The 13952-nt window shown below is 41.3% G+C and overlaps 1 protein-coding gene across 40 annotated transcripts in view; it reads right to left on the reverse strand.

Annotated features, from left to right (window-relative positions):
• Positions 1-13952, reverse strand: part of RBFOX1 (RNA binding fox-1 homolog 1) — a 754257-nt gene that overhangs the window by 64485 nt on the left and 675820 nt on the right. For 19 of the 40 annotated variants that reach the window (XM_017533966.2, XM_037740311.1, XM_037740353.1 and 16 more), the window contains one exon: positions 1150-1233. The exons of the other annotated variants lie outside the window; for them this stretch is intronic. In XM_017533966.2, coding sequence (XP_017389455.2) covers positions 1150-1233 — 84 coding nt within the window. The remainder of the gene's footprint in view (positions 1-1149; positions 1234-13952) is intronic. 40 annotated transcript variants of the gene reach the window in all.

Below are 13952 nucleotides of genomic sequence, written 5' to 3' on the forward strand. Positions count from 1 at the left end.
CCTAGTTCAACTTCAAGTTAACTCACATGTAAGCAGACCACCATTAAGGACCAATGGGGAAAGGATGCAGGTTGATTTGTGGATACAAATCAACAGTATAAATCCTTAGTTTTTGGCATGAAGGAGACAAGAAAACCTGTAGGTTCATTATACTGAAGAGATGCCTTCTGAAACTTTATCCAACATGAATCAAAGAGAAAAATCTGGTATCACTGCCACACAAATTGGATTTAGCTCATAAGCTAAAAATGAATTTCTCTCAAAACAGGGCAAGAGCTTTTGGAGAAAATACCAATTGAGCATCTTGTTGACAGATCAGCATTTCCAACCCACCCACTCTCACCCTTCAGCTAGATTTACATACGGAGCATATTTTGGGGGAGGTTAGTGGAGTAACCATCTCCGTTCCTGGGAATAAGACGTTCTCTCCCGTGGAACTCGATGAAATGGAAGCTGTAGGGATGTAACAAGAGGCATGCAGTGGTGGTGCTGAAGTATCACGGCAAATCAACATTTTAAAACGGAAGATGTGTGGGCGTATCAACCAGCCAAATGGGCCATTTACTAAAGTGTCAACTGCTAACTGCCTGCCTCCCCCTCAGAAACAAAGCCCCCACCTCCCACCTCAAAGGAGCCCTGCACTCAATGTATTTACAGTGATGAGTGTGTCTTCTCTCCCTCTCTTTTACGAACATGGTGCTTACCTTCAAAAATAAACATAAATGAGATCATCTCACCAGCCAGGAATTCCCAAGAGAAGAAACACAAAACCAGCGGAAAATACTTGAGGGTTATAAACTGCATATTAAAGTTTTAGAGCTCTGGGAGAGATGGAAGAGTAGCAGATGCAAAACCCGACAGGGGGGCGGATTCTGCATCAAAGCCATAAAAATATACAACCACTTTAATGGGCAATTATTCTTTGCATTTGTGCGCTGGTTTGAATTTGCATGAGATTGCCAGATGCCCGGGAAAAGGGGTGCATCCGGATGGATGAGGGGGGGCTCTCTTTGCCCCACTCCTCCTCTCCCTCTGCTCCATAATGACACATTTCCCCACCCTTGGAAGGTTTTAAGACTGAGAAATACTCATGCAAATTTGGGGAGAAATTGTTCTGTGGGTAATTTATGGTAGGAAGTATTCACTTACACAATTCTGGGGTTGCAGATGCGCTTTCAACAGCAGGTTGATGGTTTTGCAGGATTCCCCTTGGGGGAACTCCCATTCCGTGTGCTGGACCATAAATTAAGAAGTGGCGTAATAGGTAAGATACTGAGGGGAGATGAACCGCCAGCCATAGCTCATAGAGCAGCAATTTCAGAGGCAGGGCGTCGTGCAAGGAACATCACAATGAAGAGTCAAAAAATCTGATTTTTCCAAATGGCAAAATATGTTTTCTCCTTTTTCAGAACGAATCTCAAAAGTGCATCAAATTGGTTTATGACACAGAATTTACATGCAACTAGGTCACACTCTCTTTAAATGGCCTGGAATGAACATTTTAACATGATGAAGCCTATTAAATGCTACCTCCAAACAAAAATGGAAAGGCTTTTCCTCATTTTTAAAAATCCAGTAATTTCAGAGTTTGGCCGAAAAAAAAAAAAAAAAAGGTGAGGGTGGAGGAGAAAGGCTCCATCCTTTCAGTCACTAATAAAAAGACAAAATGGCCACTTAATTTCTGGAATCTCCGGTTCTCATATCCACATAGATTTATCCCCGAAACACACATTTGGGATTGACCCTTGTTTCAGTATGAAATGCATGTTGCTATTAAATACTGCTGTTTAGAAGGGAATAAATCTACATTTTGGACAAACAGTTTCTTCTAGGACATCCTCATTTGAAATGCATTGAATAGGAAAACAAAAATTTCTAATTAATGTACAAGTCTAATCACCATTCTCCACATGGAAGAGTAATTTTTCACTGTTCATTTGCTTGGTTTAATCTCAACACTGACATTACAGAAACGCAATGTCCTATAAATCTCCGCTCATTTGTTTCTTTAATATTCATATTCCATTGAACTGCAGCTGCTTGTTGCTGCAGTCTATTACAACATGCAAAAGTGTCGATAAAAATATTATGAAAGGCAAGATGCGTTTCTTCCTAGCTGCGCGTGCCATTTATTTGGGGAAAGACAATAAATGACTCGTGGATTGTCCCTCGGCCTGCTGCTTGGTGGGTGATTAGTGATTAATTACCTTGCAGCAAATTGACATGGCACGAGGAAATTGACACAGCCCTGATTAATTAACTTTTTATGGGCGGTAGTTACTCACAAAACACTGCGTACCATAATTGAATCTCTTTACATAACGTCATGGTACAAAAGTTTTAACCAAATCCAAATTAACCAGAAGTTTCTAGGCTGTTATAGGTCTGATTGGGATACGTCAAAGGAATTGGCAAGAATGTGAACTTGGAGAGAAATGCACAGTTTTGAAGGGAAGGGGGAAAGATGGTGACAACGTACTGCCCTGATTGTCTAAGCCAAATTTATTGAACTAAATCTCGACTTCAGCTAGACTTGCGGAATAAGACTGTAAGAGGCTAAAATGTCTCCTTTTCCTCCAGCCTCGCTTGGCTGCATTTCAGTCACTTTTGCAGATTCTCTCTCCTTTGTCCAGTTGCTAACTGTGAACTTGACTCCCAAACTCAGATCTCAAATCTCAACATCACTTCCTCCAAAGGCTTCACCTCTGCATCTAATCTCACGACTCCTGACCCCCACGACAGTTACCAGTTACCATCATATTACCCCGCTGTTGATTTATTTTTCCTTCTCCTCAATTTCTTATCACCTGACTTGATTTCAACTTCCTTACAGGTATCTCAGTAGGGAGGTCCTGAGGACTCTATGTTGGTCCCTACTGTGTCTCCAGCAACTGGAAGAGAACCGAGCACAAGATGATATCATTGATAGGTGTATTAACTCCAGTGAATAATGAACTCAGAAAGGCACAGTCCTTCAGTTACAAAAGACAATGGGTGGCAATCCTCAAACACGTTGTGACAGTGGCTAAGATGCTGCCTGAGAAGGATGCATATTCCCAGAGAAACTATGGGTTGGTGATGGAGTTAGTGATAAGGGATTCTGGACCTCACTTGTCTAAAAACCCAGGCAGTGATACCTGGAGTAATTCAAGGCACAATGTGATTGCAGTTGGCAAAATTCGAACCTTGAGACTCCATTATCAGGTAAAGGAAATTCAATTGCATGAGAACAGCTAGGATTTACTAGCACTTGCTAATTGCCAGACCCAGAGATTAACCCACTAACATCTCACAAAACCGTATGAACCACGACTGTTGCTATCTTCACTTTGCTGGGGTGGAGATGGAGGTATAGAGCAGCAGCTTGGATACTCACCCAGGGATTTGATCCAAGGCAGCCTGACACCACAGCCTATGATCTTATCCATCATGCAACACAAAGGCAACCCCGGTCAGGCTTGGGGAAAAGCTTTCTACTTCTATTCTCTCTCTGCTTCTTAGAGCCTCTCAGTTTGGAGTCCCTCTTATTGCCTGTGCAAGCTGCTATATTGTCTCCCTACATCCACGTCAAATCTGAGACAGAGCCAGCCCCGATTCATCATGGACTGGGTTACTTTGCAGGGGAATCTGTTGACAGTCTCCCAGAGATCTCAATATGCTTCTTGTTAGGGGATAGAGGAGACTTTGGAGGTGCATGTGTGTGCCTGCCATTTCTTCTCTGTTACATTCTTTCCCCCCACCAGCCGTCTCATTAGCAGTAGATCCAAATCTTCTGTTATATATGTATGTTTTGAGATTTCAGGACACCTGGAAAGGTACTGTTCCTTTTCTGCTAATTGGATGCTGGCCACAGGGATAGCCACTGATTTATGTTCCTGATAAGAGTTCAAAGGCAAGCTGTTTTCCTTTGCCACTAGGGTTTACTTCCACATCTAGATGTGGGTGTGGGTGTTTCCGGGGGGGTGCTATTCAACCCAAAAATATTGGGAATACAGATTCTGTAGAGATAGTGAGCAGGGCTGCAACACTACAGTGAGTAAAGTCCTCAGCTGCACACAAACCTGATTACTACCAAACTAATGAGCTCCTTACGACTAAATTCAACTAGAAATTTTTAATTTGGAAGACTGGAATGAGAAACTTACTTCAAAGCCTTGGAAGATTTCATAACATTTTGGGCTGTTGCACGTTTTTCTGTATATAATTGCCTTGTTAATATGTTATCAAATAACACCTTACTCACAACTTGGGTTTGAAATAAGTCTCCCTTTTGTGGAAATGAAAGAAATTCGTCATCTAGGAAAAATAAATTACATGCAGTGAGCACACCAGGATTTACTCTGAGCAAGGAGTCTGGTGTTCCCAAAGAAGAAAGGTTCCCTAACTTAACAAATTAACAAAGCAACAGCAAAAGCCACACCACCATTCACGCACATGAATATTCTTTGATCATTTAAGGTCTTCGTGTCTCTGAGCAAAGGCAGTAGACTTGGTTTGAACTAACTACCATGCTGTTCCTGCTTACCTCCCAAAGTTAGCTGTTGTATCTTTTCTCACAGATTATACATGGTTGGATTAATCTAACAGACAGGTGGTGAATATCGTGGGGGCTAAATGTGTAGCGATATGCTTTTACTGTGCAGAGGAGGTATTTGTGATTAGTCTCCTCACAGATATTGACAAGTTCCCCCCACCCTGGGCAGGATTTTTGTAACATTTCATTTGGCAAAACGAGAAAGAGTCTCGATCTTGGAGTGTTTAACTTGGCAGAACCACGAAACATATTTGCAAAGGTGCCTTCTGTCCTTTGAAGGAGAAGACAAAGCCCTGAATAGCTGAGATCTATTTTAATTTGGATGAGGCAATTCATCATAATCTATTCATTTAACAAAACCTGGACTGATAACAATGTTCTTGTTTCCCAGGAAGCCATGGAAAAAAACCCCAAATTATTTATATAATTACTTTATCCAGTGCATATACGTACTCCAGCTTCAACTATTAAATCATTCATGTTCTGTCTAACAGCTGGCTGAAACAGCAAGTTCAGTGAATTGTCTCTCCAGGTAGGAACAGGGCAAGTGAGATCAATTAGCTTCTATATGCCGGGCTGGATTTTCCATGGTTCTCTTGGGCTGACGAAGCTCCCGAACACGAAGCCCTCAGAGGGGGCTGATGGTGGCTCACAGGATGGGTACGCGACGCACATGCATTGTTCATTTCACTCCTAGCCATCGCCGTGGGGATAGCAGGTCTGTTTGTGGGTGCTGAGGTCGTCTACTTTTGAGCATCAGCTTTCAGACTTAAACAGGGTCCAGATCCTTTGATCAATGCTAAAGCCAACTTGGAGGACAGGTGCTCTCTGAGCCTAGGGATCATCTACCTGATACCTGAGCCAGAGCCTCCAAAACACCCATATAGCACAGACTGAGGGAGTCCCATTCAGGAATGGTCCACCAGTCCAGTCACTAGACTAATGTCAATCATCCAAACCAGCTTCTTTGGTGAAATTTATTTTGAGACAGGGTCTCTGTTGCCCAGCCTAGAGTGCAGTGGAATGGTCGCAGCTCACTGCAAGGTCAAACTCCTGGGCTCAGGCGATCCTCCCACCTCAGCCTCTCCAGTAGCTAGGATTATAACAGAGCACCACCTCATCTGGTTTGGACTTGAAAAAAATGCTGGAGAAGATGGCTTCTAAGACAGAAAAGGAGAGCGTAGCCATTTGAGGAGCCGTAATGCCTCAAGCAGCCTAGAAGACTCTGCATAGCAATCTCATTTGCTGGTCATGGGTAGGTAGGTAGTCATGGCTATTAACGTGGCAAGGAGACTTGGCCAAGGTCCTAGCACTAGTCTTACCGTGAGAGCTTACTCCCAGACCTTCCTAAATCCAGCTCTTTTCACTAAATCATGTTGTAGCTCAAGAAAAATTCTGTAAAATGGCTAGTGGGAATTAGGATTTGCCAGAAAAAAAGAAAAACAATCTTTCGGAAATGTTTGAGATTGCTGTGGCAAATATGAAGGGTAAGGCTAATAGATACCCACAGACTGTTAGGCCTTTGCTGTTTTCTTTCACATGAATAGCAGTTAGGCATCAAGAGCCTATGTGCAGGCAACCAAAATTAAGGAGACAGATCTAAAATACGTGGTGTGGTGTTTGGTCCTGAAACTGCATTTTCTTAACAATGCTCCCAAGTTGTCCAGGAGGAATACATAGCTTTGGGCATGACAGGTCTTTCATACCCAAGCATGATATAAAAAAATGGTGTTTTGACATTCTTAGCAAAGCACATGTTTTCATTACTAGGTTTATATGAACTATACCAGGCTCTGTTTTCCCTTTAATGAGAGGCAACCTGAGCTTCTCCTCATGATCTTTGCACTGAGTAGGAGATTTATTTTGGAAGAGAAGGGAAGGAGCAGCCACCTCTGTCATTGGACACATTTCTGTCCAAGAAGCCTGGTAAGCCATGAGACTGTGATTTCTCCAACTGTTGAGTGACATGAGCGCCCTTGAATTCAGCTTCTCCCCTCCTGAGCTGATCATTCCCAGCTCTGTAGACCCAGAGAGGACTTGGCTCAATTTACAAAGCTGAGCCCTTAGGAATGTGCACCTGCTCTACTGCATCACACTCTCCTTCCCATTTCAAGAATGAAGCAAGATCTTGTCATTGGCCCTGCAACGTACCTGCTCAGAGCACTGAATGTAAAATGGATTTTTTTTTTTTTTTAATTCTAAATCCACATTAGTTTGGGGAAGAAGATAAAGTGCAGATAGGTGCTTAAAAAAATAAACTCTCAAAATAAGCCTCTCAAACTATTGAAGGATTTCTCTTGCAGCTGATGAGGCTGGGTGAGGGTGAGTACTGTCAAGGAGTTTAATGCAGGAGGTGGCCCAGCCAGTTGATCCTCTTAAGAGAATGTGAGCATTAAAAAACAGTTTCTGTCAATGCTATCACAGGACTTGGGGTTTCCAGGGAATTCCCCCAGAACAATTGCCTCACTGCCTTTCTGAAACATCTCATCTCGGTCTTGTTCTCTGGCTGTGCATGCACCAGAATCCCAGGGCAACATAGTTTATTGTTTTAATATCTGTCTGACACAAAGCAAACGCATCCTCTAGTGACTCCTTATCTGTCATATGTATTTCTGTGAAAGAAATATCAAGACAAATAAGATGTTTGGGGGCACACCACGGGATGGTAGTTTCTGCAATTGGCGGCCTTTTGCAGAAACAAGACACCCATCTGAAAAAGATGAAAGCCACCATTCTGCATTGAGATTAATAACCAAAGCAACGACAGAGAGCTACATAGCAGCTGCCTGAAATGTGGATGCCTCTTTGCAGAACTTTCCCTTTTAAACAACTGGGGATGGGAAGTTAAACTAGTGGTTTTAATTTTTTCTTGAAATTGGTTAAAAAGGTCAAAGAGGGCGGGGCAGGTGGCTCATGCCTGTAATCCCAGCACTTTGGGAGGCCAAGGTGCGCGGATCACGAGATCAGGAGATTAAGATCATCCTGGCTAACATGGTGAAACTGCGTCTCTACTGAAAATCGAACTGGGCATGGTGGCACGTGCCTGTAGCCACAGCTGCTCAGGAGGCTGAGGCAGGAGAATCACTTGAACTTGGGAGGCAGAAGTGGCAGTGAGCCGAGATTGCGCCACTGTACTCCAGCCTGGGCAACCGAACATGACTCTGTCTCAAAAAAAAAAAAAAAAGACAAAAGTGCTAAAGTCTAGCCAGAGATATCAAAAAGGGAAAAACTGCCTTTCCAGACATCATGGGATGGGGAGGAGAGAGCACAACCTTGGCCCAAATAGAGATACTGGACACGTGTTGAGAGGTCCCACAGGACCACTTCTTGCTGAGCGAATTCTTAGAGCATGCTCCTTCCCACCTCTGGGAGAAGGTTCAGAGAGTAGTGAAGAGGAACACGCTTGGTTCAAGGCTGATCTAGTGGGTGATCTTGGTCAAGCTTCTTTAATGCCCCTAAGCCTAAATTACCTCCTGAGAAAAGAGGGCATAAGTAATCATACCTGTACTATGCTTTCTTCTGAGGACTAAGTTCATAAGAAGGGCGTAGCAGAATGCCTGACATGTGGTGATGCCTAATAACCATGATTTATGTTTATGGACATCATACTTTTGGGGCTGGAACTAGGGTAACAACAGGCGTTGCAGAACTTAAGTCAGAAATGGAAGGGGGGAAACACTCAAAAACTGTAATGAAGATAAATGATGTTTTAATGCAATCTTTTAAAACTTAAGTTATTTTTTAAATCCTTGATCAGTAGACTATCAAAATTTAAGTAGTACTGGATGAAGCCAGATTGGATCTTAAGGCTCCAAAAGGAAAAATTAATAAAATCTATTCTGTCTTGATACTCTGTTCATCATGGATGTTTTTCCATTACTTTAGATTTTTAAAAATATGTCATTAAAATGCTATTTGAGGAGTTGGGGCACCCCTTTAATCTTTGTCTGAAGTGAGCACCTCACTTGCTTACCTTCATCCCAGAGCTAGTTATTTTTAAGCACCCCCTCCATAAAATATTAGAAAAAAAATAGGGAGGAAAGCAAGAAGCTGTCAGTTACTGGCAAGTGCGGGAAAAAGAAGACATAACTCTTCAAACAAATGTGTCAGTAACACAATGACCTCATGTGTACTTTCTATTAGAGTCCAGCCTACTGACATTTCCTGTATTCTGCAGAAGAGGAAGCCATAAATTAATTTAGGTCCTTACTTTAATTGCAGAAACCCATGGAAGTTCTATCAATTACCTAAAAGTAAAATAGTGCAGGCCTGATTTATGTATGTTTCTGCCACTTAAATCATTGTTTTATGAATTTCACCCAATTACTTCCATAAAATCTGTAATCAATATATCAATTAAAACTACGCCCTACCACTTGCCCTTGAGTTTCACAGATGTGAATAAATGAGGAAATGATTTTGCATTTGATAACATGCAGGTTCCCAAGCATTTACCCATGATACCTATTTTTTCTTTTGAGGTGGGAGGGCTATCAGGGTGAAAATTGCAGGAGAAATGGTCATGCATCTTATGTTGACTTGAGGTTTTGTCCTGATGTGGATCTGACATTCAACTCTGACTTTCATGGAACTGTGGAAAATACACCCAATGGCATTGATAAGCATATGAAACCATAAAGAACTTTAATCTGGAAAATGCTCATCTAGCCCTTGACAAATAAAACTGACATCCCTGTATCAAGGGGCTTGCTATGGACTGAATTATGCCACCTCCACCCAAATTCATGTGTGGAAGCTGTAACCCCCAATGTGACAGTATTTGGTGATGAGGCCTTTTGAGAGGTAATTAGGTTTAGATGTGGTCCTGAGGGTGGGGCCTTCATAAGATGAGTGCCTTTATATGAAGAGACACCAGAAAGGGCTTTTTCCCCTCTCTTTCTTTCTCCCTCCCCGCTCTCTGTCTTGTGAAAACATGGGAGAAGGCGGCCATCTGTAAGTCAAGAGGAAAGCCTTCACCAGAACCCAATCTTGTTGGCACCCTGATCTAGGACTTGCAGCCCCCAGAACCATAAGAAGATTCTTACATATGGTGTTTTGTTATAGCGGCCCAATCTTACTAATACGGTGCAAAACAAAACTTGATCTTGACAGGCATTTTGTAATCCAGAATGATACCTAAAAATAATTCGAAAAGACAGACACATTTGCCTATGTAATTAAAAATGTATAGTGCAATGTGAGCAACATCCATCATCAAAATAGGAAATAGATTTGCGACTTCTAAGCTATTCATAGGTTATCCTCCTAATGAACAAGTATCACTCACATGTGAATTGACAATAAAATGAGAAAAAATTCAAATGGAGATGTGTACTGGGGATTCAAAAGTATGGTCTAACTGCAAAACGTAACAGATGATGATCACTAATAGGAGAAAAATACAAAGTAGAACAATTTGAGATGTTAGTTTTCACTATGCAATTGGCAAAAATAAAGAGAGCAAAACATGTCAGTACTGGCAGGAATGCTGGGAGGGAAACAACACTTCCATGTTCGAGAATGCTGAGTGTAGAACGGGAAGTAGTGGTCTGTAAGGGTGTTGGCAAAGATGTTTACCAGAGCCTTATAGCAGGATTATACAAAGAAGTAGCTTTGAATGCCTGTGGCTAGAAAATGGTTGAATTGACTGTTGACCACTTATGCCATTAAACAGTATGAAAATATCTAAAAGGCTTAAAAGGGGAAGGTCACAATGTATTATGTGAAACTAAATATGATTAATATATGGAATGCCCATGTAACTAACACCTACACTCTCCTCTGTGTAAAGTGAAACTAATAACACACCCCAAACATTGCATGCATGTATGTCCTTTTCTGAATAACCATGGAGAAAATGTAGAAAAATACTGGGCATCCAAACACTTTATTTTAAGGGTTTGTGTTACTGGATAAAGTGAAGATGTTATCCTGCATTATTCCAAGTGTGTGTGTGTGTGTGTGTGTGTGTGTGTGTGTTTGCACACTTCACACTGATTGCAATGAGCACCTGTTACTATTGTAATTAAAAATGTATTCATAAAATCATGAAGACAACAAAAGTAACATTTATGTGCTTCTGGAAACAGCTACTTCATATGTAAATAAGGATCAGTGATAGCTCGCTTTGCTAATCTGAATCAGAGGTGAACTTTTCATTCATTGAACCAATGATTTACCTCTTGATACTTCAACTAATGAAAATGGAATTCATGTTTTAATTTGGAAGAGATGTGGTATGTTCTTTACCTTCCTGTTTCTGCCTGGTGCCAGTTTTGATGTTGAGCATTCACTGTATGCAAAACAGTGCTGCCAATAATACAGCTAGTACTTCTCCCTTGAACAAGAGAAGGGGGCTGAACACTGGCCTTCAGACGGAGATGAACAGCACACATGCCAGCAGCCCTTCCCGTTTCACTAAACCTTCCTGTTAAGGGGTTGAATTGTTTCCATTGAAAGCCTACTGAAAAATAATGGTCAATCTTTTGCATTTAATACTAGGTAATCTTGCCTAATTCTCCAGAGTTTTGTTCTTTCTTTATTTAAGTTGGATAGAAAGCAGGCCCAGTTTATACTCTGGATGAGAGCAGTTTAGTGGGACATGTAAGAGGATGCATAATGACCTGCGACAATTTGAACTAGGGGTTCAAACCCACGTGAAGTTCAGGGGTGAGGGAGAAAAACTGGGGTCATTTGGGGTCCGATGGAAGAGTCTGTGGAATTAGATTGTATAGACCCAAAGTTCTGAGTAAAAATCCTTCTCTTAATACTTTTAGGTGTCCTGGGTTACATAATTGGGATGATTCACTTAATAGGGAAAAAAACCTCACCATTATACAAAAATACATCCTCAAAAGCAGATAACTTCAGTAGGAATTATTTTCATTACAGACTAATTCAGCAGGGTTCCTTTAAAAACCATCTCCCCTACTGCATTTAAGGGTGTTATTTACAGATGATTAGCTCTTTGGCTAGGAAGAGGTGCAATTTAAGTCTTAAAAAATAAAATCTAAGGCCATTTAAAGATCTACGGAGGAAAAGAAGTACAGCAAAACAGAACTCCAGAGCTATCTTGGAAGTCAGTAGACACACAGGATTCAACATACAAAAGTGTCATTTACACACACCTTTTTCAGGAGCACAGCTGTTCAACAGAAATAAGGAACACATGCATTTTCAAGTTAAAAAATAAGAGCATCCTACACGATTGCGGGGAAGTATGGTAGCCTCAGCTTTGAGGGCAATGGCTGGATTCCTAGAGAAAAAATTTTCACCTATCAGAGTGTAAAGACAAAATGTGTGACCGAGCGCTGTGCAAATGGGACCTGTTGGAAGAACAATCCTGGATGATGAGTATAATTGGTGTGAGGGGTGGTGTGTGTACACAGGTGTTCATGCAAAAATGACCCTTGATGTGCTGGCTGAACTGTGGCAGGAAATGAGGAATGGCTTTGTAGTAGAATATACATCTAATCTGGAAGAGACAAATCTAAGTGAACGTTGCAGAGCCAGCAAACCACAAACGGCCTAGACCAAAAAGCCGTAAAGGGGAAAGGAAACTGCAGCAATGTGTCTTAGGGATGTGCAGATAAACTTAACATTCAACACCGATGCACAGACTACAGATAAAAATAACCGAAAGCCCCTCTGGCTACCCAACTGGTCTCAGAGTTGGTCACCATTACAAAATACTAATCGAGCTTGAGAATCTGAATACCCTTGCTCAAGCGTCGATAAGTGAAGATTCTTAATGTAAGAAACTAGGTTTTGTTTTGCTTTTTAATGGGGTAGTAAAATTAGCTATTTTCTTTAAAACTGCTTTATTAAAGAGCATTTATTTTGTTTAATATTTTTGAAAAAAGTGCTACGAACCTAAGTTCTTGAGAATGAGGGGACAGATTAAAATATAACGTGAAACAACAGAGCATTATGGGGCCATTAAACCATTTTCATAAAGAGTACATGGCATGATAAGATGAAATGTGTAGGTAATATGACTGATAAAATTTAGAAATGATGTTGGATGCACACTGTAAGATTTCCATAATTATAAATTTTTACTTTAAAGTACAGTTACACGCAGTGCAGTGAGATTGCCACTTTGTATTTTTAATACTAAAATCAACCCTTTAAATTGGAGATCAGCACACTCCTTCTGTAAAGAGCCAGGCTGTTAAAATGTTAAGCTTTGCAGGCCGTTTAGGTCTCTGCTGTTTTTGTTGCTTGGTTTTTACATTCCTTTAGAAAATCTAAAAACCATTTTTAGTTGATAAGCCTTGTAAAACAGGCCATGGGCTGGGTTGGGTAACCCTTGCTTTAGATGGTTTCATTTTCTCTGTATGCTTCAGCTATTTTATAATGGAGAATGTGGGAAATATTTTCATGTGTGCTATGTGAGACATATGCTTTCCCCAAGTCACTTGACTAGCTATACCGGCCCGGCACAGTGGCTCACGCCTGTAATCCCAGCACTTTGGGTGGCTGAGGTGGGTGGATCACGAGGTCAGCAGTTCAAGACCAGCTTGGTCAAGATGGTGAAACCCCGTCTCTATTAAAAATACAAAAATTAGCCAGGCACACTGGTGAGCGCCTGTGATCCCAGCTACTCAGGAGGCTGAGGTAGAATTGCTTAAGCCCAGGAAGCGGAGTTGGCAGTGAGCCACGATCACGTGTCATTGCACTCTAGCCTGGTTGACAGAGTGAGACTGCATCTCATTAAAAAAAACCAGAATAGCTATACCAATTCAAACTAGCACTCTTCTGGAGTTGACTGTTTTGTTCACTTGTGTAAAGAAAATGGATACATAGATATGTCATAAAATATAGAGCCATACTGTGCAATATGGTAACCATTCGCCCTGTGTGATTAGTTAATGTAACATAAAATGAGATAAAAATTTGTGCCTCAGTCCCATCAGCACTGTGCTGGATAGCATAAAGATTTTATCCCAGACGTTTCTATAGGACAGCAATGTTAGAGAAAAAAATAATTAATATTCTAGGACTCAACCCTATGGTTTTGGTATACCAATTCTCCTTCAGAAAATATTTATAGAGAAGAAGGTAAGCCAGGTGCATGGAACAGTGATCAGATTTAGTCAAATAGACTCGGAAAGGCAGCTGAAGGATGAATAATTTTCCCAGGTTCAGAAGACCAATCTACCACATACTGGCTCTGCGATCCTGGGCAAATTAATCCACTTCTGAGTGCCCTCCATGTCCTCAGCTGTAAAACAAACATGGTGATACCTACCTGGTGCAGGTTTTGAGAGGAATACACAAATCTGCACATGTGAAATGTGTAGTAGCAGTACAATTCCAGGAGATACTTGGACACACATCTACACTGGCCTGAAGGGGGCTGTAGCTGTCACAAATTCAGAAAGAACCACGTCTTGCCAGTGTGGTTAGATTTGGG

The sequence above is a fragment of the Cebus imitator genome, unplaced genomic scaffold (genome assembly GCF_001604975.1).
Source record: "Cebus imitator isolate Cc_AM_T3 unplaced genomic scaffold, Cebus_imitator-1.0 Scaffold4, whole genome shotgun sequence".
In the NCBI taxonomy this organism is placed as follows: Eukaryota; Metazoa; Chordata; class Mammalia; order Primates; family Cebidae; genus Cebus; species Cebus imitator.